We start from the raw sequence: 27,913 nt of genomic DNA, 5'->3' as shown, positions 1-27,913 counted from the left end.
CGGCCCCATCTGTTCCTTTCTCTTCACTTTTTTCCTTCCTGCTCTTCAACCTGGGTAACCTCAACTGACCCACCTTGAATTCTGCTGATTCCTTCTGCCGCCACAAGAATCTATTTAACCCTGCTAATGATTTTTTTATTTGTTGTATTTTTTTTCCGGTTTTCTGATGTATTTTTCAGTCCCAGAGTTTCTGTGTTGTTTTAACTTCTATCTCCTTACCGATATTCTCTACTTAATGTGACATCTCTCTTCTGGCTTCCTGTATTTTTTTTTCAAGATTTATTTTTATTTATTTGAAAGACAGAGTTACAGAGAGAGATCTTCTATCCACTGGTTCACCCCCAAATGGACACAAGAGCTGGGGCTGGGCCAGGCCAAAGCCAGAAGCCAGGAGCTCCATATGGGTCTTCCACATGGATGCAGGACCCACGCACTTGGGCCATCTTCTGTTGCTTTCCCAGGCGCATTAGCAGGGAGCTGGATCAGAAGTAGAGCAGCTGACTTGATCCGGCGCCCATTTGGCAAGCTGGCATAGAAGGCGGTGTCTTAACCCACCACACCACAGTGCCGGCTCCTCCTGTAGTTCTCTTTGTTGATGTTTTCCTTTAGCTCTTTGAGCTTTTATTTATTTATTTATTTTAAGACAAATGATTTACAGTCTGTTAAAGCCACTGTCTGGCCTTCCCTGGTTTCTATTAATGGATTTCTTTCTCCCCTACTTTGTTCCTTTGCAAGCTCCATGTGTTTTATTGAAGCCTGAACATTTCCAACACTGTAACGTGGTAACTGGAACTCAGATTCTCCCCCTTCTCGGAGTGTGTTGTTGCTGCTCATTTCTTTGTTGTAGTTTAGAGATTTTCTGAACGGCCATTGTAAAGTTTGTGGTCTCTGTCAGACGCGGCTGCTAAAGTCTGTGTGGTTAGTTAGTGGTCAGCCAGCGAGTAATGGAACAAATTCAACCCTTGGAACATAAACCCTCCCAGCCTTTGAAGATGTGCCGGGTGGGCAGGGTGGAGACACAGCTTGCAACCCTCAGCCAGGTGGTCTCTGACTCTACCTTAGCCTCTGCTTCCTACATACACACAGCCTGAAGGTCAGCCACAGGAGGGGGAGGGCAGGGGTCTGCTCAAGTCTTGCCTAAGCACACGCCCAGCCCTGGGCACGCCTGTGGCCTTCCAGCTCCCAGGATCCTACAGCAACTCTGCAAAGCCCTTACTCCCCACTGCGTCTCCCTCCCCAGCCTTTCGGCCACAGGGTTTTCAGGTTGTTTCCTGTTTGCCCCAACTGGTGTCCCTTCCCCAGGCACGGGCAGCTGATGTATTGGCCTTGAAATGTCCCTCTGTGTTGTCACCTTCACCTGGGACAGTCCCAAATTAGGCCAAATAAAATCAAGTCATTTGAATAGTCTTTCAGAGAGCAACCAGGCAGATGAGAATTTAAAAACCCTAATTCTTTAAAGTCCATTTCGGTCCCTGCAGTACTAGGAGTACTAGAAATGTGGGATGTGTTTTTCAACACTGCCACCAAGCTGGAGAGTAGCAGGGGCCAGGATAAGCTACAGTGCAATGCAGCTTTCTCACTGAATTCAGGGCTTTTTAAAAACATTCAATTTGGAGCTGGCACTGTGGCATAGTAGGCTAAGCCCCTGCCTGCAGCACTGGCAACCCACGTGGGCGCCAATTCTAGATCCTGGTTGCTCCTCTTCTAATCCAGCTCTCTGCTATAGCCTGGGAAAGCAGTCCTTGGGCCCCTGCACCCACGTGGGAGACCAGGAAGAAGCTCCTGGCTCCTGGCTTCGGATCAGCTCAGCTCCGACCGTTGCGGCCATTTGGAGAGTGAACCAGCAGATGGAAGACCTCTCTCTGTAACTCTACTTCTCAAATAAATAAATCTTTAATTTTATATATATATATATATATAAAAGCATTCAGCTGGCTAATGTAAACTTCCCGTTAGTTTCCAGGGTTCCAGTGAAGGTAATTCTGACAGTTCTTGCTAACTGTCCGAGGGACAGACTTTTGGGATTCCCTATTCTACTGTTTTTGCTGACCACATTGTGAATTAGTCCACCCTTCATTTTACAAAAGCCAGCGAGGGAAGGTAGCGTGTCCACGGTCCCACAGCCGGTCAGCGGCTAGGCTCAGATCAGGGCAGGGTTGCATGGCTCTCAGGACTACAGTAGCTCCTGAAGCTGAGAAACCAGCCGCGGGGTCGATGACCATCCGTGCTTAGGCCAGTGGGCAGCCTCCCAAGAGACAGGCGCTGTGGGTCCGAGTCCCTGGCAGAGGGGACACTGTATAGAGTAAGTTTCCCTTATCCCTTAGGGAAACAGAGTTCCCGGGTCTGATGGGATGAAAGTGTAAGCCAGTGTCTGCCTGGGAAAAGGTATTTGGTCTCCGCTACACGTCAAACGGGGCAGCAGACATCAGGGACCAAGTCCTAGGCTAGGGTGGTAACTCCCTGCCAAGGTCAACCGAGGATGGACGTGGTGTGGCCTGCAGCTTTCTGACCATGGGCACCCGCTGAGGTTCAGCCTGTAGACCCCTGCCTTAAGTGGGGAGCGCCTCATCCCAGCTCCCACCACCTGACCGATTCCAAGCACACCTGCTGTCTGCAGGAACCGCTGCAAGTGTTCAGGTAGGCTTCGGATTACAGCGGGTTACAGATGCTGTCTCCGGGCCCACACCTGCACAGAATCTGAAGCTGGAGCCCAGGGCACGGGCCTCTGATGCACACACTTGGCTTCGAGAACCAGCACTCCTACCCACACGCTAGGTGAACACCTCAAAGTTCTTTTCCTAAACTTAGCACCTGACCACGAATGCCTGTCTGCCCTGCACCCTAGTTCCAGCCCTGCCTCTAACATGGGGCTCCCCGTTAATGCCCCAACAGCTGCTAAAAATCCATTCAGGGCCGGATTCAGCTGGAATTCCATCCTCTAGTTACCATTTCAGAAGTAGCGATCACACTAGGGGCCAAGGCCCCTGCTGCTACCCGAGGTCACTTACACGGGCCAGAAAGACGACCTGTAAGGTTGCCTGCTTTCCTCCCCACCTATCCTGTCCTGCGTGTAGTGAACAGCGCTGAGCCCAGCCCCTCAGTGACCTTGGCGCCTAGCGAGAGCTCTACGAGTTGTTCCCAGGGTCCTCCTGCCTGTGCTCCCCATGGGCTGGAACCCCTGGGTGTACCAAGAGGGCAGCCAGAGAGACAGGAAGTCAGGGGCAACCAGGACTGGGGTGAACACAGGCGATCCCAAGGACGCAGAGCGAAGGTCTCCACGACCTGCCCGGGGCTGGTGGAACCCGACAGGGAGTGGCAGGGACTGCGGCGACCAGAGAGTACAAGCCTGAACAGCGGCTGCGGCTCGGCTCCAGCCATGTGGGGATGCATGCCTAGCGTTGCCATAGTTTCTATTTATTTTTTTCAGAGAAGCCAGAATTCCAGATTTTTTTTAAATATGAAATCTCTCAATGTTGGCAAAATATTCAAGTTTCTACAAAGAACTCTTTTTTAAATAAAAAAAAGTATTTTATTTATTTGAAAGGCAGAGTTAGAGAGAGAGAGACATCTTCCATCCCTTGGTTCACTCCCCCAATAGCCGCAAAGGCCAGGGCTGGGCCAGGCTGAAGCCAGGAGCCAGGAGCTTCATCTGGGTCTCCCATATGCATGATGGAGGCCCAAGCACTTGGGCCATCTTCTGCTGCTTTCCCAAGTGCATTAGCAGGGAGCTGAATCAGAAATGGAGCAGGCGGGACTTGAACCCATGCCCATATGGGATGCTGGCGTTGCAGGGGGCGGTTTAACCTGTTATGCCATAATGCCAGCCCCTGCAAAGAACTTTTTGCAAACCGAAGTAAATGCATCTACCTACAGGCTTGATAAAGCCTGCTGGGCGCTGGGTTGAGGGAACTGGTGCAGACAACATGGCAAAGTAACATGGCGGAACAATCGGTGACGTCAGAGCATCTAGGCCCTGTCACGCTCAGGCCACCACGGTCAGCCTGGGTTCATGGCACGCTGGACAACGGCCAGCAGTCCATTCCATCAGGTAGGTCCCATCAGGCACCCAGGTGAGGGCCTGCCTAGGGGAGGGCCTTCTCGGGAGATCAGCAGGGAGGGGCCTCGGGCAGGACTGTTCTAGCCCAGGAAGCTCTCGGCACGGACACCCAGAGGCGGACGTGGCGACCAGGACCTGCCCTCCACCCGAGTGCCCGCACAGGTCTGGTGCCCAGCTCCCAGCTGCTCCAGCCCCTCAGGGTCCATCCCTCTTCTCGCCCTTAGGGGCCCCGAGGAGTCAGACAGCGCCCCCCCAGCAGATGCCTGCCCTACAGACAAGCCACTCCCGGGACCCTGGGCAGATTCTCTCCTTTCTAAACCTTGCAACGCAGAAGAGCCAAGAGGGTGTGTGTGAGTAGAGACCCCTGATGTGCAGGGCAAAAGCTGTGCATTTGCCTGTCACTCAGGGATCCCTAGAAACTCTGTCCCTGCTGCACTCTCCCGACCATGGGGACCAGAGCCAGGGCCTTCAGACCGGAGGCGACCTTGGGGGAGGCACTGGGCGCTCGCCTCTGGGGCGTCTCCACCCTCCTCTAGGGCCCCCAGCTGCAAACTCCACCCTAGGAGTCACACACACCCTCTCCACCCAGCCCCTTCTCCTGGTCTGGGTGAAAGACCACCTTCTGCCCCCAGGGGACATCACTGCACCTGACCCGGGTCCCAGCATGCATTTGGGGAGCCTCCCTTCCGTGTCCTTGTAGCCACTTACTGTAAACTTTGCTCCCTAAAGTTATGTGAATTCTCACTGGTTAATGAGGCTGGAAGCCCTGAAGCCGTGAAGCAAAGGAAAACAAGCTGGCACCAGGGAGACGTTTACAGAACGTCCCAGAACTGGCTAACTTTAATTTGGAAAAAGAGTTTTTGGCTAGAGACATTCAGGTTTAAGGCACATTCCAAAGTACAAGAAGTCTCGTCACTGGCAGGGAACTGGCTTTGTCCTCGTGGTTACATAGAAAATGCAACAGAAGACTTTCTGGTCTTTTTTTTTTCTAAAAAGGAGTGAGTTTGGCAATAACAAAGCTCATGACACATTCTCACCAGACACAAAGATCACCCTCACTGGTCCTCCCTTTTCCGCCTCTGTGAGGAAAGGACACCCCCCACCACCACCACCAGAAACGTGCCCCCAGCAAACAGACCTGTGTGAGTGTGTGACGACAGACAGACAGACAGAAACGGAATCTTTCGCCGCTAAAAGCCACGGGGGCTCAGGCACAAGCACGGGAGATGACTACATGAGTCAGCAAAGAACACATCTACTCCAGCAGCGAGAGGCTGCGGGGCCACGTGGGGAGGGAGAGGCATCCTGAGAGTGTGGACCGAGCCGGGCCCTTCAGCAGGGTGCCCGGCTCGGGCTCTGTGGACGGCGCGCCTGGGGGCTGCTGGGTGGATTCATTAGAAAGAGACATTCTTGCGGCCTTTTCCTGTCCTCGCTGTGGCTGGCAGGTGGGCAGCCGTGAGCCCCGGGATACCGCTCAGTCATTGCCGCCACAGATCTTCAGCAGAATCTTCCGGTAATCCCCTGAAGTGTCTCCCTGGTCAGAGAAACAAGGAAGACGTCAGCTAAGGGAGGCACGGCCACTGGGCCTGCTGGCTCCTGACTCTTCTCCCATGGAGAGGCAGGCCCTTCCACGCACACGTCCCACCCGCTAGTCCTGTGGGCCACAGACAGTACAGCCCAGCCTCCCCAGCCCCCAGGAATCAAAGCCAAATAAAGAACCACAGGAGAATCCAACAATCAACCTAAGAGGCCTGAGGCACCAGCATCCCATAATGGGGCACCTGTTTGTGTTCCGGCTGCTGCACTTCCAATTCAGCTCCCTCTTAATGGCCTGGGAAAGCAGCAGAAGATGGCCCAAGTGCTCGGGCCCCTGCACCCACATGGGAGACCCAGATAGGCTCCTGGGCTCCTGGCTCCAGCCCTGCCCAGCCCAGCCATTGCAGCCATCTGGGAATTGAACCAATGGATGGAAGATCTCTGTGTGTCACCCCACAACCTGGCTTCTGTAATGCTGCCTTTCAAACAAAAAAACCTAAAAGATACTGCCAAGGGCTACCCAACGCTGTTCCCTTCCCAGTACGTTTATGCTGTGCTGCAGCGAGGCTGTCCCGTCAATGCAGGGTGGTGACATCACTCAGGCCTCCCTGCCCCCACTGCGTGTGATGGAGGGGAAAGGGGGCGGCAGGCCAGGCTCAGCGAACTTCTAACCATTTCCTTCCACACTGAGCTCTTTGAGGACAAGGCCTGTGGCTTCTTCACTTCTCTCCTTGACGTGGTCAACATCATCAAGCGTTGGCGCGTCTGAAATCAGGCCCCCGTGCTGGTGAGCCAGGACTTCATTGTCAGGCCACCCAGCCTGGCCCTGGCACACAGGGGCCTCATCCAGTGGTCACGACCCTCGTAAGGGACGACCCATTTTTCTCCTCGTCTTAAAGACGGTGGAGCCTGGCGCTGTGGCGTAACAGGTTTACGCCCTGGCCTGAAGTTCCAGCTGCTTCACTTCTAATCCAGCTCTCTGCTATGGCCTGGGAAAGCAGAAGATGGCCCAAGTCCTTGGGTCCCTGCACCCGTGTGGGAGTCCTGGAAGAAGCTCCTGGCTTTGGATTGGCACAGCTCTGGCTATTGCAGCCATCTGGGGAAGACCTCTCTCTCTCTCTCTCTCTCTGCCTCTCCTCTCTCTGTGTAACTCTGACTTTCAAATAAATAAATAAATACATCTTTAAAAAAAGAAAAAAAAAAAAAAGACAGTGGAGCTGGATGGAGTTCAAGGAGGTTTAGGGAAACTGCCTGAGGTCACACCGACCCCAGGGCCCTTGCTCTGAACTGCAGTAAAACTGCGGGACAAGTGATGAATGAGGGCCAGCCCAGGTCAGAGAGGGGTCTCTCAAGGTCAGGTCCTGAGTCGTCTCTGCTCCCCTGGGAAGGTGCCCCCAGCCAGTTTCTGGGCAGCAGTGTCCTGGATGCTGGCAGATGCACGTGGGGCCGGCAGCAGGGTCAGGGCCCATCCCACCCACCCTCAGACCATCTGAGAGCAAGCCGTGTGGCACAGAGGCCCAGCGTGTGGGCCTTCCCGGAGGAGCGGGGTGGCGGGGAGAGGGGGAGGGCCAGGGCCCCGGGAGGAAGAGGACCCATACCGAGATGTCGTGGTACAGCGACTTGCCGTACATCCGCTTGTACTCGGCCCTGATGTCCAGGAGGTCGATCTCACTGCGGGACACCATGATGCGGATCAGGGTCCGGTCCTTGGTCCCTGCTCCCTGGAGAGAGTTGGCCAGAGAGCGTGAGCAGCGCCGGCCCTGGGGCCCACACAGGTGTGGCTTTGGCTCTGCCCCTTGCCCTCCATCTTTAGTGCGTGACCCCGGGCCTTACGTACCCTCATGGCCCTGTTGAGTCTTTCAGCGAAGAAGGCCGGGGTGTTCTTGAGACACTTCACTGCAAGAGAGGAGCACAGCGTCACCAGGCCCGCAGGGGACCCAGAGGGGCTGCATGCAGGGGCCTCGGAACCGTGGCGGGGAGACACCCTTGTCCCGGGAGCCCAGCCTGCTTTGCGGCTGCAAGGAAAAATCTTCCCCGTGTTTCCATCACAAATATCTCCCGACTGCCTGCAGGGGTGTTATTTTTAGAGGGAACTTGGCAGGACGTGAGTCATCTTCCTCCACAGAGTGGCTGGATGGGCTCCCGCTGGTGCCCACGCTGCGGCTGCCTTCCCCAGAGCGGCGCTGGAGACAAACAAGGCAGCCTACCCGGGACAGCCGGGGATCCCGCGCCACAGCGCCCCACGGAGCAGTCCCCGCCACTTGGACGCTGGACTTAGCAAGGTCCCGAGACCCTGCGGGAGCCTCCGGCCCCCACCCGGAAGACAGACAAGACGCCTACCCACAGCCAGCATGCCCTGCTCCAGGTCCCCAGACATCTCCCGGCAGATACTCTTCTCGATGTCCCGGCCTGTCATCCTCTGGTACTCGTTGAAAACTAGCGGGAAGATGGGAGGACAGGTCAGGGACGCAGCCGCGGCGCGCACAGACGCTCCGACCCCCAGTGCCCGAGACGCAACCGGATCTGCAGACAAGGTCTCAGGAGCAGTGATTCGGTTAAGACAGGGCCTGCAGGGCGGCCAGGCTAAGGGGAGGAGACACACGGAGGAACCAGGGGGCAGAGCAGGAGGGGACGCAGCAGGGGGCAGCTGTGTGCAGCCAGGAAGAGAGGCCCCAGCAGGCAGCGGTCCTGCCGTCCTGCCGGCGCCTTGGCATCACCTCGGCTCCCCCAGCTGTGAGGGAGGAGGCCGTGCCACTGAAGCCACCTCGTCCATGGTATCTGGTCCTGGCTGCCCACAGAGGCCTCTCCGGGAGCCCCGGACGGCCCCACCAAGCACGCCTGCAGTTCTCATGGTGGCCGCGTGCTTGTTCACTTGGCTCACCCACATCACACCATCATCGCCCTCACAGGGTCCCCTGTTCCCACCCCAACCCCAGCAGCACCCCTCCCTTCTCAAATCCCCAGCACTGGCAGTGCACCCACATCTCTGCTATTTCGGGTCAGCTCCACCCCGGCAGATCGGCTAAGTCCCCTGCTGTGCAGGTGGGCCTCCTGACGGGCGCGGACTCTGGGTCCAATCTCTCCTTCCCCAGCCCTGACGCGGGTCACGTGCATAGCAGCCTCGTGACTTCCACTGCATTTGTAGCCATCTCATCCCTATTTCCTTCAAGTCAGCAACGCTTCTCTGCTAAGTCACGTGGGCGACACCATGGGTTTAATGCACTACTTTCATCCCAGTCTTGTTCAAATAATGCTGACAGCACAGCGAGGGGGCTAAAAGGTGTGCCCCGGGGCAGGCACTGGCTGGGATGCTCACAGCGCCTCTCGGAGTGCCTGGGTTCGAGTCCGGCTTCCTACATGGGAGACCCAGATCCACTCCCTGGCCCCGAGACATTTGGAAAGTGAACCAGCACACAGGGGCGCGCTCTCTGCCTCTGTGTGTGTGTATATATTTCTGTCAATAAAATACATTCTACAACACCACTTAGGGACAGGATTGGGCACAGTGGTTAAGGTGCCACATCCCATACTGGATATCTGGGTTTAAGTCCTGGCTCTGCTTCTGTTCCAGCTCCCTGTTTGCGCACGTGGGAAAGCAGCAGATGATGGCTCGAGTGCTTGGGCCCCTGACACCCGCATGAAAGACCCCGATGGAGTTCTGGACTCCTGGTTTCAGCCTGGCCCAAGCCCAGCTGGTACAGGAATCCAGGGAGTGAACAAGCAGGTGGAAGTCTGGTACTTCTCTCTTTCTGTCACTCTCTCTCTTTCTGTCACTCTGCTTCCAAACAAATAAAACTAAGTAAAGCTTTTTTAAATGTTTAAAAAAGAAGCATGCTCTGGGCCAGACAGCTGGGTTCAGATCTGAGCTTGACCACACACAGCTGTGTGACCTGACTGCTCCAACCACCGCGGTGTCTGCCGGTTTCTCTGTAAAACAACCACAGCCCCCGCACCACAGGACAGCAGGTGTTCGGGCTGTCACCCTTGTCACCCACCGAGCAGCTCTGGCCAGAGCCCCTCCAGGCACTGGGGGTGCTCATCACTCTCAGCTAGCTCCCTCTGGCTCACAGCGACTTTTCCAATGCAGCCAGCTCCCAACACTCCCCTTTCTGGGGGTCCTTGCACCTGCCCCTGCTCCTTCTTGGTCTCCTGTGGTACCTGGGGTGGGCCCAGTCCTCAAAGTCTTGCTCTCTCCTCAGTCCCTCCCAAAACCTCCGATACCTCCCACCTCTCACACCTGCCACACGGAGGCCCAGCCGGGTCCCCTCCTGACCCCCAGACTCACAAATCCAGAGGCCTACCTGGGGTCACTCTCCCTCCTACGGCCTGCTCTGTCCACAGCCTCTCTGTCCACGCTCAACCCTCTCCCGTCTCCCACTGGCTTAGCCAGACACTCCGGGGTCAACCTTGCTCCTCTGTATCCGCCACACAGCACGCCTACAGCGAGCAGGGCCAGAGCCTGACCTTTCCTACCCCACCCCCATCGCCCCAGCCCACGCGGCCTCCTGACTGCTGTCCCCGCTGTGGCATGGACCCCCTCACTCCATTTGTCACCCGCCAGCCGGTCACAGCCCTGGGACTCAGTGCGCAGACTCCACGCGACTGTGGGCGGGGCCTTCCACCGCCTCTGCCCTCACTTCCTGCTCGCTCACTCGGGCCGCTCCAGCCACACGGACCCCCTCCAGGGCCTCTGCACCTGCATCTCCTTCAGGCTTCTCAGTCAGACGGCAGCGCCTGGGTGAGGGCTGCCCCCGCCCACGTTCCCGTCCCTGGTGTCAGCTTTATCATCTTTCCCTACAGAACTGACCTCCTGCTATGATTTCACTTAGCATTTGCTCGCGTCTGTCTCTCCAAACAAGACAGGACAGGGGCTCCGTGGAGCTCTGTGCACTCCTGCTCCCCTACACTTGCTCTACCGGGGGGGCTGGCATGGGCACAAGCTCCATTTATGTGTTGGGTGGACAAGTAAGTGAAGGTCACCCAGTACTACCGCTGGGATCGCTTCGTATGCGACACTCCCAAGGGCAGGCTCTGTCTCCCATCTTCTCTGCTTCCTCCACAGCTGGCGGCTTGCAGACCTCAGCAAACCCTGGGTCTGCATCTTTGCAGTCACCACCAGGGGGCGCTTCTGCGGAAGCGAACGCCCCAGGGAGAGAGGAGCAGTCACGCTTTCCTGCAGGCTTTGCTAGGACCCTCATCTAACTGCCCCTGGGCGGTCTTGCCTTACCTGCCACCAGGTGGGCCCGGCTCCGGGAACACAGAACGGCATTGAACTTGGACTCGTCTGTTCCCAGGCGGTTCTCCCCGGCTGCATACAGCTCCTGGACAGATAGCAAGACACACATGCAACGCAGGCCTCCTTGGCCCAGACACCGAGCCCAGGTCACCTAGAAAAGCTGGGTAGAGGCTGGCTCTGCAGGTCTAGAAGAGGATATGGGTGCAGTGCTTGGCTGCGGGGGTGCAGCTGTGTGGAGCCTCTGCAGAGCCAGACACCCACTGGGTGGTACAGGAGCAGCTGGGGCATGAAGGGGTGGGGGTGCTCAGGACCAGGACAACCAGGTCAGGCAAGGAACAGCCCTAACCCAACCCAGAGAGCTGCACCGCAGAGGGAAAAATGGAATGAGAGGCCTGGGCTCAAGTCCCAGCTCTGCTGGCAGCGAGCCACAGGCCCTCTCAGCATCAGCTTCCTCCTCCCTAACAGGCGAAGGCTGGCGATTTGGGGTTACAAGCTTGAAGGCCCAGAGGAACAGCCGGGGCCCTTAACTAGGGACAACAGGCCAGCTGTAACACAGCTTCTCAACACCAGCTATGGACAAAGAGAGCAGACAGCAGGCTCCCAGCCACCAGGTCTGTTGCCCAGCGAGGCCACTAATCTCGATTTCTACGTGGAAATTTCCCAGCCTTAAACAGCAGTTCCCCTACCCCTAAGAAGGAATACGTGAGGCCATAAACATTACAACAGTTGCCTGATGACGGTTGCAGGTGTGGATCCTATGTGATTTTCTACTTCCCCCAAGGTTTATGGCCTAGACATGATGTCTGCAGAGGGGTAGAATTTGCGCTTGTCTGTTAAGCGCCTCAAGGGTTGGCTTGAGTCCAGGACATTTGCCCAGTTTGCAACCTCTGACCTGGATGGCCCCGAAGTGCCTGTGCGGCCTCACGCAGCAGCTCTCGGACCTGAGAGGCACTGACGCCCATGAGCAGAGGACAGATACCCAGAGATCTTGCAGGTGGAGGTGAGGCCGAAGCAGCGCAGCACGGGACCCTGAACCTGAGCCAACTTCCGCCTCCGCGAGGCAATGGTCTGTGAAATTCCCACGGGGCCAAGAATCAGCCAGAGCCTCAGGACCTGCAGCCCTGAACCCAGAGCAGGGAACAAACGTCACAAGCCAGGCGCCAGCGCTGTGGCTCAGCGGATTAAGCTGCTGCCTGGGATGCCAGCATCCTCTGTGGGCACCACTTTGAGTCCTGGCTGCTCCACTTCTGATCCAGCTCCCTGTTAACGGCCTGCAGCGGAAGATGGCCCAAGTGCCTGGGCCCCTGAACCCACATGGGAGACCCAGAAGAAGTTCCTGGCTCCTGGCTTTTGGATTGGTTCAGTTCCAGCCATTGTGGCCATTTGGAGAGTGAACCAGATGATGGACGATCTCTCTGTCTCTTCTCCTTCCCTCTCTCTGTAACTCTGATTTTCAAATAAATAAATCAATCTTTAAAAAAAAAAGTCACACGCCGGGCAGGTGTCGATTCAGGCAGACCTGCAGGCAGGTGGGTGCTATTGGAGCTGGGCAACAGAGGCAGGGGGCTGGACCTCCCCAGGCTCTGCCTCCATGTTTCCCTGGGCACAGGCTCAACCTGTCTGACCCTCAGTGTCTTCATCTAGAAAAAGAGAGCAGCTCTCTCCTCACCTAACCAGGGAACATCTCACAAGGTCCTGGTCCAACCCGACAGATGGCAGCCGATGGCTGATGGTGAACGCCTTGCCGAGGGTGGCAGGAGCAGAGGAAAGGGCGGAGGGGGAGGGGACATGAGGTACGGCCAGCTCCAACCCACCAGGAAGCTGTGGCTCTCCCCAGCCGGAACACGTGGTCTGATCCATTAGTGGGAAATGCAGGTTTCTCTAGGGAGGAGCTGAGATGCCTGGACTTACTCTCTGTCTGCAACTCACTTGGGGGACAAGGGCAGAATTCCCAGGCTGCACAACTAATGTGATGGCCTGTTTCTAGGCTCAGACCCTCAACAGCCTTGTGAACTGAAGGGTATAGGTGATAAAACACAGGCAATGTACCAAGGCCACATGACATCCCAAAGCCACAGCTGTGACTTAGCTCCTCTGGCCATATTTATCATCTCACGTGTTCCCTCGCAGAGGTGGGGAAACCGAGGCCAGAAGCTGGGGTGACCGGCTCGAGGAACAGCAGAGCATGGCTGAAACTCCCTGCTGCTGCTCCTCACACCGCACAGTACCTCTCTTGGGAAGCAGGAAAGTGGGGGACACCCTGGCTTCGGAAGCTCGGGCCGGGTTCCTGGCCCGGCCTCACACTCACCTGGACATCTCGCTGGACGAGGGACATGTCCACGTTTGTGCTTTCATCCCGGTTTCCCTGAAAGGAAGCAGGCTGGCTGAGCAAGGCCCCTCCTTGGAGGGCGCATCCCCCTCCTCTCCACTGCTGCCTCCTGTGCCCCCACAGCCCTAAGTAAGCTCTGCGGTGAGAAATGACCTCAGCCTGTGCCTCCATCGGGTTTCCCCGGACGCCCCACGCACAGGAACTTCCGGTTCTGCCTCTCCACTCACTTTCCTGAAAGTTCCCCGCGTTCCCGGCGAGTCTGGTCACACGTGCTAAGTTGAAGCGCGGGCCCGGGCAGCGGAGGGAGGTTGCACCCCTCCCCCTCTCCAGCGGAGCTCTGCCTCGCCGGGCACACCCGCGTGCCAGCCATCTCCTCCCAGCCCGTGAAGCCTCCGCCCGCCCACAAGTGGTATCAGTAAGGACTTCCTCTGCCCCCTCCTCACGGTGGTGTGTGCAGGCATGGCTGGTGTGGACCCTGCAATGGGGAGGTACCTGGGAGAGGGAGATGAGGAGCCGCTGGAAGTGCCCCGACGTGTCGCTCCGAATGGCTTCCTCCAGGGTCTTCTTGAATTCTGACAAGGAGACAGCAAGGAGCGGCCTGCTGCTTACACAGGCAGCAGTGGGCGCCAGCCAGGGCAGGGCCCAGGGCCCAGGCGGCCCTCCAGGAATGACCAGGCCGATGACCTCCGTCCTGACCTGGTTGCTCTGGCTTGGCCTCAAACACACCCAAGAGGGTTTCCCCGGGTCTCCCCCACCTTAGTCACCTGCAGGCTGGGGCAGGTCTTAGGCCAAAGCTCAGCATGTTGGGAGTGGCAGGAAATGGAGTGATAGGACAGAGGTGAGTCCAAGGCAGAGAAAGCAGAGGGACCGCGGCCGGCCCAGGGCCCAGGGCAGCCTAACCTGTCTTATAGGCTTTGTTCAGTTCCCGGATGTGCTCATTGCTGCGGGAAGCGAGGATCTCGATCAGGCAGGCTTCATCGGTGCCAGCCCCCTGCCACGCAGAGAACACAACAAACCCCACGCTTGGCACCATGCCCTCACCCACACCCAGCAAAGACGGCAGGTGCTCCGGCAGGAGGGGCCCCCAGCACAGACGCACCCAGCGTGCGGCTCCCCAGCCTGGACGACGGGGACAAGGGTCACCAGCGGGGATCGCCCATGGTCTGTTTATTCTAGTTCCGCCCGTGAGAAGACACACAACTAAGACAATGGGTTAAAGGTGAGACATGGAGTGGACATGGAGAACAGTGACAGTCCCCAGGGGGACCGAGGGAGTCTGGAGACACCTGTGAGAAGGCAATAACCACGAGGACAGCAGGAATGACCAGGCCAGGGGTGGCAGGAGGCACAGGACCAGGCCAGCAGCCTGGCTCTGTGCCGGCCTGACCCTTGGCTCCGCAGCTTATCAGCTGTGTGATCTTGTGCACGTTACTGAACCTCTCTGTGCCTCAGGCTCCTTGTCTACAGAATGGGAGTGGTGGGGTGTCGAGCTCACAGGGAAGAATTAAATTAGTTAACGTGGGTGGAGCACCCAGCGCAGGCCAGGCAGGAAGCCCCACGCACCGGCAGCTGTTTGACGATGACTCCCGCCACGAGGGTCAACCATCTGCCGTTTACAAAGGGCTGAAGCATTATCCAGCGCTCTCCACACCCTGAGAGCATCCCCTGCTCCCACCACAGATGCTCAAGGACACACAGCTGCTTAGCAACAGCCAAGCCCACCCAAGCCTGTGCTGTTTATCACCACCCAAAGCTGCTGGGGGCGGCCCAGGCTGTGGCCCTCCCCAGTTGCCTCCTGGCCCCCTCCCTAGGATGGAGTATGCAGGTGCATCTATGCACAGTGTTCCCTGTGCCAGGCCACACACCGAGCTCTCTGCCCTTCTACGCAGTGCCTCCTAGGCCTGCGGGCACAGATCCTTCTGAGGTACGGGCTGCACACACAGGAGCCCCGTGCAGAGCCCGAGCACTGCACGGGATGGAGAGGACTCACCCCCGGGGGGTAGGGGGCCACAGGGAGCCCAGGCTAAGCCAATCAGAAGCTGCCCCCATTTGCAATCTGGACAGGGACGGCTGGGCTCCTGTATGGTTGGATCTGACAGGGGCGAGGACAGGGGCGGCTGGGCTCCTGTATGGCTGGATCTGACAGGGGCGAGGACAGGGACGGCTGGGCTCCCGTGTGGTTGGATCTGACAGGGGCGAGGACAGGGACAGCTGGGCTCCTGTATGGCTGGATCTGACAGGGGCGAGGACAGGGACGGCTGGGCTCCTGTGTGGCTGGATCTGACAGGGGCGAGGACAGGGACGGCTGGGCTCCTGTGTGGTTGGATCTGACAGGGGCGAGGACAGGGACGGCTGGGCTCCTGTATGGTTGGATCTGACAGGGGCGAGGACAGGGACGGCTGGGCTCCTGTATGGTTGGATCTGACAGGGGCGAGGACAGGGACGGCTGGGCTCCTGTATGGCTGGATCTGACAGGGGCGAGGACAGGGACGGCTGGGCTCCTGTGTGGCTGGATCTGACAGGGGTGAGGACAGGGACGGCTGGGCTCCTGTATGGCTGGATCTGACAGGGGCGAGGCCTGCTGGAAGCAGCATGGAAGAGAAAGCACAGGAGCAGGCGAGAGAAGAACGCAGACGGGGGGCAGCCCTGCCCGGCTCTGCTCCCGCAGCCTCTGCGGCCCCTGCTCCCGGCCCTCTCCCTGCCGGGCCTCGCGGTCCTCACAACCACGCCTTCACCTCTGTTTCGCCTACGCTCCTCAAGCACAATTCTGCTATTTGCTGACCACAGGGTCTGAATGAACGAAGACACCAACCACGGCCTCCTGCACCTCCTCAGCTCACCCCGCCCCCACCACTAGCTTCCTCCACAGCCCAGCTCCCACCGTCCAGACACGGAGCGGGGCGCAGGTGCCCTCTGATGACAACCGGCGAGTTATCCGCCTCTCGGGAAAACGCCCCTTTCTCCAGCACGCGGGCTCTAACCCAGGAGAGGCAGGAGCTGATGAGTAAGCTGTACCACACCATGCAGGCCTCCTCCTGGGCTGTGTGTCCACACACACACACACACACACACACCTTGATGGCTTCCTTTATCTCATAAGCGTCAAAAAGGATTGGGGTCTTCATCAGCGCCAAGATGGTCTTCTCAAAGTTTCCTGACAGCTCGGATTTCAGATCTTTGATCAAATCCTGATCGGGAATTGAAATAAACAAAGAGGAGCCTGTTTTAGGAACCACAGAAGGTGATGAAATCTAAACAACACCCCAGATCGGAGGTCCAGCAGCACGGGGGTGCCTGAGAAAGGCCTCGCTCGGGCCCCAGCCTGGACCTGCCAAGCCAAAGCAGCCCACAGCACACTGCAGTTTGGGAAGCCCTGGGCTGGAACACTCACCTGTTCAGGATTTACCCCATTTTCAGCTTCTAGGATTCAAACCCAAAAATTCAAAATGTACACACACACACACCCCGCCATGTGTGTGGCACATTAAAGCCTTTTCCTTGGAAGATCACCCGTCAGCTCAGCCTCCTGGGTAGTTTTTGTGTGTGTGTGTGTGTGTGTGTGTGTGTGTGTGTTTTTGACAGGCAGAGTGGACAGTGAGAGAGAGAGAGAGAGAAAGGTCTTCCTTTGCCATTGATTCACCCTCTAATGGCCGCTGCGGCTGGCGCACTGTGCTGATCCGAAGCCAGGAGCCAGGTGCTTCTCCTGGCCTCCCATGGGGTGCAGGGCCCAAGCACTTGGGCCATCCTCCACTGCACTCCCTGGTAGTCTTGAAGAGTGAAAGTGAGGGGAGGCTGAGTGTGGGTGGGAGGGGGGGGCACGAAAGCTGTGTGCTCAGTCCCCATGAGCAGGGGGCTTAACTTGAACAGGGCCAGAAGACAGACATCCGGGAACCTGTCCCCAAAACTCAATATCCCAAAGACTAGAGATGTCCTTGGGGACTCTTTCACATTTCACATCTAACAGGTGCCAGCATCGGGGAGGCCACCAGCTGGTCGGGCAGCAGGATATACCCTAATGCAGCTCATGGTCCACCCCAGGGAAAAGCAGGGGTGAGGAGAGCCGTGTTGGCAGTGGAGAGCCTGGCCTGGGAGGACCAAGGCTCGCCGCCCTCCCACGTCCCCCAGCACTCACCTTGCCGTAAGCTGTCTTGAAGGACAGGAGGATCTGCTGCCGCTGCTTGTTGGAGCGGCTCCCCAGGCAGTCGATGATGGCCTGCTCATCCGTCCCTGGGGGAGGGGAGCAGGGCTGCGGGTGTAGGCTTTCCTGGCCTGGGCACACCTTTCCTCCCATCACCAGTGGGAGCCACCCCAGCCCAGAAAGCCACTAGAAGCGGCCTGGGGAACCAGGCAGGGGGGCTACGGTCTGAGCCACCAGGAGTCTCTTACCAAAGCCTTTCATGGCCTTCCGAAGGACCTCGGCGTCTCGCAGGGGGTCAAAGCCGGATGCATCTGTGATGGTGCCTCGGTTTCCAAACTACTGGGGCAAACAGTCACGGGTCAAATGACCTGCATGTCGCTGCCCCAGATGCAAAGCTGCTGCACTCCCAGACTCGGACAAAGGCCTGAGGGGGCCGGCAACTGACGACACAGAGCCCTCCACACAGAGTCTGCCTAACCTGACCGTGGTCTGTCCTGGCGTTCTGGTACGGAAGCTTCTGCCTGGCTGCCAGGGCCAGGAGCCCACCTACAGCCGGGTCCTGATGCTGACAATCTGCCCTACACCCAGGTCGTCCAGGGCTGGGGGCCAGATCTTGGCGAAATGTGGGACCTGGGAACATGAGCCATCGGCTTTTCCCGACACACCTCCGCAGCACAGCCCCCATGAGCAGTGCTGATGGGCCGGTACCCTCAGGGGGTGCAGGCACCCACCCTGCCCTACAGCACACAGCAGCCCCACTACTCCTGGACAAGGGCCAGCCCCTTGGCTCTGATCTCTAGACTCTGACCGCCTGCAAACCCCAGCCAACTTGGACACATCAGGCTAAATTGTCCCCTGGCAGGTGTCTCCTGGTGACTAGTACAAGCTGGTGATAATAAATACAGTTAGAGATAAGCTCAGAGAAATGATAAGAGAGGGAGGGCGGAGGACAGTGCAGGGGGTGGAGTAGAGGAGAGGGGTCCCTCTGTCTAAAATAGTCACCCAGCACATACCACAGCTCAGTGCTGGGCAGTGCTGGCCATGTAACCATGACAATGAATTCTCGGCTCTGCAAACAGGAGCAGTTCTCCGACATGAGCCAAGATCAACCCGGGAGGAACTGCCAACCCTTTTCCTTTTAAGAATTTAACAATCTTCCAAAACCTGTCTGGGAGAACAGTACGAGGGCACTGCAGACAGGGAGCCACTGGGCATATGCCTTGAGACCAGTGGCCTGGTGGCTCCTATCACACACTGGGCAGGCAGCAGTGACACAGGGCCCCCAGCAGGCAAACAGGGAGGACAGGGGCAGGGAAGCTCCCTCAGACTGAAAGAAAGCTACCCAAGGAAGAGTAACTGGGACAGAGTGACAGCCTTTATGAAAATAAGAGGTTATAGCTCCAAGTCCCCCGCCTCCTCCGCCACGTCTCCGCCTTTGGGGCCTAGACCCAGACAGCACTCACCTGGACTGGGGGCACAGCAGGAGTGACGGTCCCGGACCCCGGGTATCCTGGATAGCTTGGCATCGGCTGCTGCCCAGGCGGTGGCACTGGAGACTGCCCAGGGTAGGTCACTGGTGGCTGCCCAGGGTAGGGCCCTGGGGGCTGGTGTCCAGGAGGTGGCATGGGCTGGCCTGGCACGGGGGCCCCTGGGAATGGAGGGTAGGAGGGCACCCCAGAGGGCGGATTTCCTCCAGGGGGTGGGTACACTCCATATGGTGGGACCGACGGCTGGGTGGGAGGGGGCTGCCCGAAGCCCCCAGGGGGGACGGGAGGGTAACCACCCCCGGGGGCGCCAGGGTACAGGTTTGGTGGCACGTTGGCTCCTCCAAACGTCCCAGACATGTTGGCCGCCTGAAACACACAAAGCAGAGCCTCAGGGCCAGGGCCCCTTCCCCGAGCCAAGTCCACTGTGGACTCCCAGAGCTGACCCGCGGCACTGCCTGCACAGGGCCCAGCGCCATTGCAGGCCCTGCGTGTGCCGGGCTCATTTCACCCCTCAGCAGCCGCAGCCTCCTGGCACCTGCATTGTGACAGAAGGAGTCACATCCCCCCACTTCCCACAGGATGAAATGGGCTCAGAGACACACATGCTCACCCCCAGCCATGCAGCAGTAAGTGGAGCAGCCACAGGCAGGTGGATTTGCCCCCACCCAGAATCAAAGCTGGGGTCCTTATGATACCTCCTATGCATTGCAAGACCCCAACCCTTGGATCTCAGCTTAGCCCTCTTCGCCTTCAGCCACACATATCTCCTCACTGTCCCAAGTCCAAGGGCACTTCAAGGTCTGGGGGTCCCCCGACATTCAAGCAGCACATCCCTCCCCTGCCTCAGATCTGGGCTCAAATGTCCCCTTGATCCCCCCAACCTAAAATCCCACCCACACTTGACCCCTTCACCCTGCTCCTGTCATTTCTCCAGCACCCACACTTTCCGGAGTGCCACGTCGTCCACCTATTCTTATTGTGTCTCCCCCCCATGAGACGCTAAGTGCACCCGGGCAGAGACTGGCGTTTGTTTTACTCACTTGTCCCTAGTGCCTATAACCAGTCTGGCACATGTTAGGGTGTGTTTTGGCTGCACTGTTTCCATTAAGCATACATTTGCTTTCAGATTACAAAAATGTATTATCAGCAAAACAACAAATGAACATAGCACGTCTGGCCAAGCTACCTTACAACCAAGCTACTTACTCCCATCCAGGCCTGCCCAGGACAGCCATTCAGACGCACACACAGACACGCGTGCACAGCACACACGGACACACCCTCACCTCCCTCTTAGACCTGAGCTGAGGCACATGAAGAAGGTGCCTGGCAAACATTTCCTGGAAGCACACCCTGACCACCCCCCGCCCCGCCCAATCCCTCGGAGCTATGAAGAACCTGAGGGACCGTGGGGTCAAGGTCCTCCCCTTTCCCAGAGGCGGGCAGAGAAGGTGGCAGTGCCCTGATGAAAACCCTCCTGTCCTAAGACACAGCCCGACACGGTGGACACACACAGATCCTCTGAGCCACAGGCAGCCAGCAGCCCGGTCCCTCTGGCCATGCAGCTGCGGACTCACCATTCCCGAGAGGTAGTCCTGGTTGAACTGCCCTGCGTAGTTGGCCACGTTGTCCAGCCCGATGGGGGGCATGCTGGGCGGAGGGTAGCCGGCGCCTCCCCAGGCACCGCCACCTGAAATCAACACCAAGACCTTTAGCCAAATGGGGACAGGGGCAGGCAGAGGTGCAGACTCCCGGACGCTCAGCAAGCCACACACAGCGCTAGGGTGAGACAGACAGACAGAGCAAGAAGAGGAAGCCGTCCCCTCTTCCTAGGGAGGCGGGCAGGTTCGGCAAACACCTCCAGGATGCTCTGTGGAGCGTTAGGGAGACCGGACCTGGCGGGGCGGGGGGCGCTGCCCTCCCAAGCTCACCTTAACAGAGTGGAAGGGCAGGGGCGGGGGCAGCACAGCTCAGGCGCCCTCAGGGTGACCAGCCTGGAATGCACTTGTCCGCCCCTTGTCCCAGGAGCTCTCCCATTTCCTTTCCCACCAAGGAGACCAAATCTCATTTCAGGACAAAGAGGAGGGGCCTAAAGTGACGTGCCACTGCCCTGGCTGGGTTCTGATCACCTGACAGGGGGATACAGCCTCACTCTGTCACTCAAGCTGCAGCAAGTGACATGTGACCCTCAGCATCTGCCTCCACTTCCTCCTGCCACACAGCATGCTCCGGGAGCACAGGGTAGGGGACAGCACAGCACGCCAGAGGCTAGACCAGACATTGCATTAGCATCTGGGACGGCCCAGCGAGGGGGAGATCCTCAAAGCCAGTTTACAGAGAAAGGCATCGGCCCACTCCTCTCAGCCAACCACCTCCCACACTGGGTCACTCAAACCCAGCCTCTCCGGCTCCTCCCCCACCCAGTGCTCTCTCTCGTGCTGCCCTCTCCCTGGGTGTGCCACAGTGGGGAGGCTGGCAGTGAGCACACGGCACTTCACGCTCTCTCCACCCCTGGCCACTGGGCAGAGAGGAGCGGTCACCCCCCGCCAGCCCGCAGATCCCGCAGACCCTCTTACCTGGTGCTGGTGGGTAGCCACCTGGGGGCGGGGGATAGCCAGGGTAGCTCATGGCTGGATCTGGAAGGGAAAAGGAAAACACACTCAGGCCCCACCAGGCCTCTCGCCAGGCTTACTGGTGGGAGCTTCGCAGGAAGGTGAGACCAACCACAGCTGGGGGCCTCTGCAAGAGAAGTTGCATCAGGCCCGGCTGTGGCAAGCCAGGTCCACCCTCCACGCACAGGGCCTGCAGCTAGAGCCGGGATGTGCGTGCTGCCTGCCCCACAGCTACAGCAGGACCCAAAGGCCACGGGCCTGCGGGCTCTCACCTGAGCTTTGTCCTCACCTCTGCTGCCACAGGTGCGGTGTGTGTGTCTGGACCTGTTCTCCAGCCTCACTGCCTCTCTCTCAGGGCTCCGGGTCTGTATTTATTTACCTTCCCCTCCCATGTCCTTATCACCAGCCACCTGGCAACAGGAGAAGGCAGCAAGCCCCATCTCCCTGTGCAGAGACACCGACAGCCCCCCATGCGGGACCTGACCCATGCACTCTCCATTCTCCAACCTCTGGTCCCTCAGGCAAGGGCTCCCAGAAACAGGGGCCCTGGGGAGGGCTTCTGGGTGCAGGGCCTGGGATGGGCAAATGAGGCAACACCGTCCTGTTTCTGCAGATGAGGCTGCTGCAGCCCAGAGACGGTGAGTGCAGGCCAGCAGGGGAAAGGAAAGAGGCCTAGAGCCCATTCCTGCCAGCTGGGACATGGGCTCTCACCAAGTCCTCTGGACACACACGCTTCGGCAGCGCCTCATGCCAATCAAGCTGCCCAGGAGGGACACTCACCCACCGCGACACCAGCCACCCTGCAGGCTTCACTCCTGCAATCAGCAGCTGTTGGCTGCAGCTGGCAGAAGCACGCACGGGCAGGTGAGGGAGTGTGAGGAGACCTCTGGGACCTCTCAGCCATCACCTGCTGCCCCCCAGGGAGCTGCTCCTCCTGATACACCGGCTCTCAGGCTGCAGGGGCTGTGAAAACACCGCTAGGCCCCAGGCCTCCTGGTCAGTAAAACCAGAATATGCATTTTGGACAAGGTCCTGGGTGATGCCATGCATCTGAAGACCCCACTTTGAGAACCACTGCACTGGGGGACTCTCTATCCACTGGGCCTCGCTGGGGCTCAGAAAGCTGCAGAGACTTCCTGAAGCTGCTTGGGCCCTCACGGTGGGCCTGGTGCTCAGGCCGGTGGGCATGGTCAGTGGGTCCCCAGGTGACTGTGGGCAAAGCAACGGGGACTCAGGTGGCATCGTAGAGCCTTGCAGCGAGCCGGAACGGGCACCTACAGCAGGGCCTGAGGACCCCCTCCCTCGCAGGGCTCTTTCTGAACCCTGGGTGAGGTTCCCAGACGCATCTCCCTGAAGCTGGGTGAGTCAGCAGCACATAGCCCTCCAGGTCCTGTCCTCGGACTGACCCTTCTGCCCTCGGAGGGAGGAGGCAGCCTAGGGGACGGCAAAGAGACCGGTCAGGAGGCTTCTGCTAAGAGCATTGCCCCGCAGCCCCGCAGGAGAGCCGGTGGAGCTGCGATGGTTCCTGTGCCCTTCCCCTCTGCAGGCACCACAGGGCAGGACCTTCAGCACCAGAGCCCCACCCTGCTCCCTGTCTCCGCTCAGAGGAACAAGGCCAAAAGGCCTGATCCCTTCGAGGCAGGGGGAAGAAAAAAGCTGGACCCCACTGTGTGCATCAGTACAGCAAATACATGTAAGCCAGGCCGAAGATTTCAACGGCAGAAGCAGCCCGAAACCCCAAAGACATAAACATTCTTCATGCCAGGGGACAATGTGGTGTAGTGGGTAAAGTGGGTAAAGCTGCTGCCTGCGATGCCAGTATCCCATGTGGGCGCCAGCTCCTGTCCCAGCTGCACCACTTCCGATCCCGTTCCCTGCTGATGCACCTAGGAAAGCAGCGAAGACGGCCCAAGTGCTTGCACCCATGTGGGAGACCTGGAGGTAGCTCCTGGCTCCTGGCTTCAGCCTGGCCCAGACCTGGCTGCTGCAGCCATTTGGAAACTGAACTAGCAGACGGAAAATCTGTCTTCCTGCCTCTTTCTCTTTCTCGTTCTCTGTAACTCTGACTTTCAAACAAATAAAAAAAAAAAAACTTAAAAAAAAAAAAAACTCTGCATGATAAAGCAAACAGGAATGGCACTGTGGTGCAGCAGGTTTGGTGGCCACTTGAGAGCCCCACATCCCATATCAGATACTCTGAGCTTGCAATCCAGCTCCCTGCTAATGCATCTGGGAAAGCAGCAGCAGATGGCCCAAGTATTTGAACCCCCACACCCACCTGGGAGACCTAGATAGGGTTCCTGGCTCCTGGCTTCAGTCTCAGCCGTTGTAGCCATTTGGGGCGTGAACCAGAGGGCGGAAGATCTCTTTCTCTTTCTCTCTCTGTGTCTCTCCCTTTCTCTCTAATTCTGCCTTTCAAATAAAAAAGTAAACCTTAAAAACTAAATAAACTCTAACCTTTCACTAGGGAGGCTATGAAAGAAGCCACAGCCGATTCCTACAACGGATGCTCTGTGGTTATTTTCAGAATTGGCCAGTTCTTTATAAGGAGATGTGAAGTGACCTTCATCATTAACCAGGGGGCAGAACTGTGTGCACACTAAATTAATGAGGGAAAAAAAAAATAAAAAAAAACAACCCAGACACATACAAAGCAGATTTTGTACACACACATTCACAGACCATGCCTGGAAGGACAAACAAGAAACTGGGTGGCACTGGTTGCTTCTGGGGCGGGGGCAACTGGGGCTGAAAACAAGGTTTACTCTTTACAAAGGGCAGTTCAAAAAGTCTGTGGAAAATGAAACTAAGAGGTAAGTTTATTTTGATACAAAATATTTTTGGAAATCCATGCATAGTTTTTAAAAAATGCACATCTGCCGTGGACTGTTTGAAGAGCCTTCCTAGGCACAGCCCTTGAACTGCTGCCACATGCGTGTGTTCACTATTATAAAACAGCTGTTTAAAAAAAGGCCGCACTCGGATGGGGGTTTGTGAGCTCTCCTGCCTCTCGGTCACGGCCACTTCTCCAGGATGAAAATAACGCACACAGAGTCCATTCAGTCCCAGGCAGCCCCACGCGGAGCAGGGACCGCAGGCCAGCGCAGCCTTAACACAAGGTGCTGGCTCTCGCTGCACCCGCACAGCGGGGGGTGGGGGGGCCCTGGGGACTTCAGCTGCTTCCTTGGCACTGGGCTCTGTCCTGGAGGGCCCCACAGGGGCTGCTCCCCATTCCCCAGCCCATGGTCACTCTGCTCAGCTGCAGGCCCAGGGTCTCCCTCTCCCCAGCACACCCCTTCCACACAGCCCAGTTTTCCCCTCTGCCTCACCCCACACCATTTCCTGCCTGGAGTAGCCTCTGCTCCTCGCTTTCTCTGAGCTCTCTTCAGAACCAAAGGCCCCAGGTGTGGTCTGGAGAGTGCAGGGTGGCCCCTGGCCTCCCTTCTCCCCCTCCCCCAGGGACTCCCTGTCTCCCTGGATCCACACAGGAGGCCTTGGGCAGATCCTGCTCCTCTCTGCTAAGGTTCCTGGGGCCGTGGCCTGAACGTCTGAGCACCCTTGCTCAGCTTTGCTGCATACCGGCCCATCGGGCAAGCACAGCGCTGGTGTTCTTCCAAGCAACCGAGACAAAACAGCCAAGGTCACTCCAGAGCTGTGGACATCAGACACCAAGCGCCACTGCGGGCACAGGCCTCTGATGAGCGAGCCCCTCCCGGCTCTGCCAAGACAGCACACTCCCCCAGTTCTAATCAGGGGTCTGCCACAGCCGGCCCAGGCTACACGTCCGGGGAGAAAAGCAAGCCTTCAAGCAGACTGCCTGGCTCCCGGCACCAGCAGCGCTCCTCCTCAACAACCCCCGCCCTACGGGGTGGCGGGGTCAGCAACTCTGATTCTACAATCTTCCTCCCTTTTTTGAAAAGTAAGCAATTTGCTGAGTATCCAGTGGACTTGGTATCTCTGCCTTCTGTGTTGTCCCAAACGAGGTCACAGTGTTGCCAGCACCCCAGGGCTACCATCCCCCTGGCTTGGTTGGTCTCCGAGGGAACTCACCTTCTCCCACCAGCCCTGCCCAGTCCTCACTCCCCAGGACCCAGGGGAACACAGTGATTGACAGATCAGCTTCCCCCCTGCAGCTCTGACCACGCCCCTGTACTCCTGGCCTTCAACAAAGAGGGAAGGGAGGGGTGCGTGGGGGACTCCAGGACTCCCGACAGGCCAGGGCACGTCCTCTGCTCTCTGCCCACTTCTGATCACTTGGATACAGGGACCCACTGGGGAGGTCCCCCCAGCACAAGACAGCAGCTGGCCTCCCTAGGGACTGTTCCAATTCTCAGAAACCTGCCTCTGGGGACTTCCGGCCGCTGGTCCTGACTCTCACGGGTGCGCTGTGGCACAAATGCCACCCTTCCTTCCTCACTGGGGACACCTCCCTGCAGCTGTGCACCCGGTCTCATCCACCTGTGACTCCTCGTGCCGCCGTAAAGTCACTTGGGCTCATTAAAGCCCAGACTGCAACCCCACCTCCCCAAGTCTCCAAACCAGAGGGTCTGGGGCCTGCACACTTCCAGCGGGTGCTGATGCCAGGTGGCCAGGGGCCATGCTTGGAGCAGCACCGCTTAGAGCTCGCCCAAACGCTGAGGCCTTGGCCCAGTCACCCCGTCTCAGTAACCAGGTAGACATTAACCCGGGTGTGTCTGAGAGGCCAAAGACAAAAGGGGGAGTTTCTGTGCAGGGCGGAGTAAGGAAAAGCGTAAAAACAAGCTAAAGTTTTGTTCCTGTTCAGTAACAACCGATGGGCCTTTTGTGTGTCTGAGAGGGAAGGAAAGCAGTAACAAAGCAGTATTTACATATCAGAAGTTTTGCCACGGGCCAGCAACCTGGGTGGGCGGGTCCCAGCCCTCTCCCTGGGGGCCAGCTTAGGGGACTCTCAGCAGTCCTTCCCCAAGGGGGCTTAGGAAGCTCCGGGAGGGAATTTTAGGAATTCCACCCCCACAAAGCCCTCCACCCAGGAGGCACCCCACCCACCCCAAACCGCTAGAACGCCCTTCGGAATGCGGACTGGGCTCCCAGGCCTTCACGGAGATGCCCACCTGCTCTGTCCTACTCACCCTGTGGCTGCGTCTTCAGCTTTTGTTGTTCATAAGAACAACGACCAACTCCTGCTTCAGCAAGGGCCCTGGCAGCTGGGCAGGGTCTGCAGTATAATACACAGTACATATACATGTAGTACACAGCCCAGTCCCCCAGAGCCCAGTAACACTGCTGATGGAGCAGCCCTACCTGTGGGCCTCTCGGGGACTGGGGAAGGGCCTGCTCCCTGTAGGGTACACAAGTATACCTTCACATGGCAAAGGCCCCACAAGGCCACCAACCAGAGTCCCCCAAATGCAGGGATCTAGAGATGCTGTGTTCAGACCAGAGGCAAAGCCGCCCAGAACAAGAGCCTCAATGCTAACCCTCCGCCTCCGGTGCCAGCACACCAGGTTCTAGTCCCAGTCATGGCGCCAGATTCTGTCCCGGTTGCCCCTCTTCCAGGCCAGCTCTCTGCTGTGGCCCGGGAGTGCAGTGGAGGATGGCCTAAGTCCTTGGGCCCTGCACCCCACAGGAGACCAGGAGAAGCACCTGGCTCCCGGTTTGGATCAGCGTGGTGCGCCAGCCGTGGCGGCAAATGGGGGGTGAACCAACGGCAAAGGAAGACCTTTCTCTCTGTCTCTCTCTCTCACTGTCCACTCTGCCTGTCAGAAGAAAAAAAAAAAAAAGAGCCTCAATGCCCTCAGTCAGCCAACGGGGAGCCAGCAGTGGGAGATGGGGATCCAGCCCCAGCCCCAGCCAGCAGTGAGGCAAGGCTAAGCACATCAGCTGGGGTCCTGCCTGACTTCCTGGGACACAGAAGAGGAAAGAGGAGAGGTTGTTGCCAAGGCCGGACCTGGCACAGGTACGGAAGAATCCTCCCCAGGAGGGCGGCACAGGGCTCACCCGGGAACGTGGCCTGCGCCAGACTGTGGCTGAGAGAAAAGGCCTAGAAGCATGGGTGAGAGGCACCCAGCAGCAAGCCACGCAGGCAAGGGCAGGAGCGCAGGCTGTGCTGGGATGAACCTCTCCCCTGGCCTTCCAGTCTGGTGGCTGGAATAGTCACTCGTATATTAGCTTTTAAGTACCCACAGGAAAATTATATACAGAGTTTAAACCACACAGTTCAGATAATCCTTATTTAAAAACTTTTTTAAACAGAAGAGAAGGGGGCCAGTGCTGTGGCGCAGTGGGTTAAGACTCCAGCCTGCAGTGCCAGCATCCCATGTGGGCGCCAGTTCAAGTCCTGACTGCTCCTCTTCTGATCCAGCTCTCTGTTATGGCCTAGGAAAGCAGTAGAGGGTGGCCCAAATCCTTGGGCCCCTGCACCCAGTGGGAGACCAGGGGAAGCTCCTGGTTCCTGGCTTCGGATCAGCTCAACTGTGGCCATTGCAGTCATTAGGGGAATGAACCAGTGGAATGGAAGACCTCTCTCTCTGGCTCTACCT

At 58.0% G+C, this 27,913-nt stretch overlaps 1 protein-coding gene and 1 long non-coding RNA gene across 3 annotated transcripts in view; one reads left to right on the top strand and one right to left on the bottom strand.

The window, feature by feature from the left end:
- Positions 1 to 4,864: 4,864 nt before the first annotated feature.
- The window catches only part of ANXA11 (annexin A11), a 45,057-nt gene continuing 22,008 nt past the window's right edge, over positions 4,865 to 27,913 (bottom strand). Inside the window, exons 1-15 of one of the 2 annotated variants that reach the window (XM_070057011.1) lie at positions 21,668 to 21,742; positions 21,360 to 21,419; positions 20,361 to 20,473; positions 18,760 to 19,149; positions 17,545 to 17,632; positions 17,291 to 17,385; positions 16,233 to 16,346; positions 14,059 to 14,149; positions 13,651 to 13,730; positions 13,138 to 13,194; positions 10,821 to 10,914; positions 7,934 to 8,029; positions 7,431 to 7,489; positions 7,192 to 7,314; positions 4,865 to 5,591 (exon numbers count right to left, since the gene is read on the bottom strand). In XM_070057011.1, the coding sequence (XP_069913112.1) occupies positions 5,532 to 5,591; positions 7,192 to 7,314; positions 7,431 to 7,489; positions 7,934 to 8,029; positions 10,821 to 10,914; positions 13,138 to 13,194; positions 13,651 to 13,730; positions 14,059 to 14,149; positions 16,233 to 16,346; positions 17,291 to 17,385; positions 17,545 to 17,632; positions 18,760 to 19,149; positions 20,361 to 20,473; positions 21,360 to 21,411 (1,512 nt within the window). In that variant the 5' untranslated portion in view covers positions 21,412 to 21,419; positions 21,668 to 21,742 and the 3' untranslated portion in view covers positions 4,865 to 5,531. 2 annotated transcript variants of the gene reach the window in all.
- Positions 7,715 to 9,419, top strand: LOC138845393 (uncharacterized). The gene is made up of 2 exons (XR_011382460.1): positions 7,715 to 8,127; positions 9,165 to 9,419. It is a non-coding gene; the product is annotated as an uncharacterized lncRNA (long non-coding RNA).

The sequence above is a fragment of the Oryctolagus cuniculus genome, chromosome 15 (assembly GCF_964237555.1).
Source record: "Oryctolagus cuniculus chromosome 15, mOryCun1.1, whole genome shotgun sequence".
Lineage (NCBI taxonomy): Eukaryota > Metazoa > Chordata > Mammalia > Lagomorpha > Leporidae > Oryctolagus > Oryctolagus cuniculus.
Note: the sequence above shows the minus strand (reverse complement) of the source record. Positions and strands in the feature narration are given on the sequence as shown.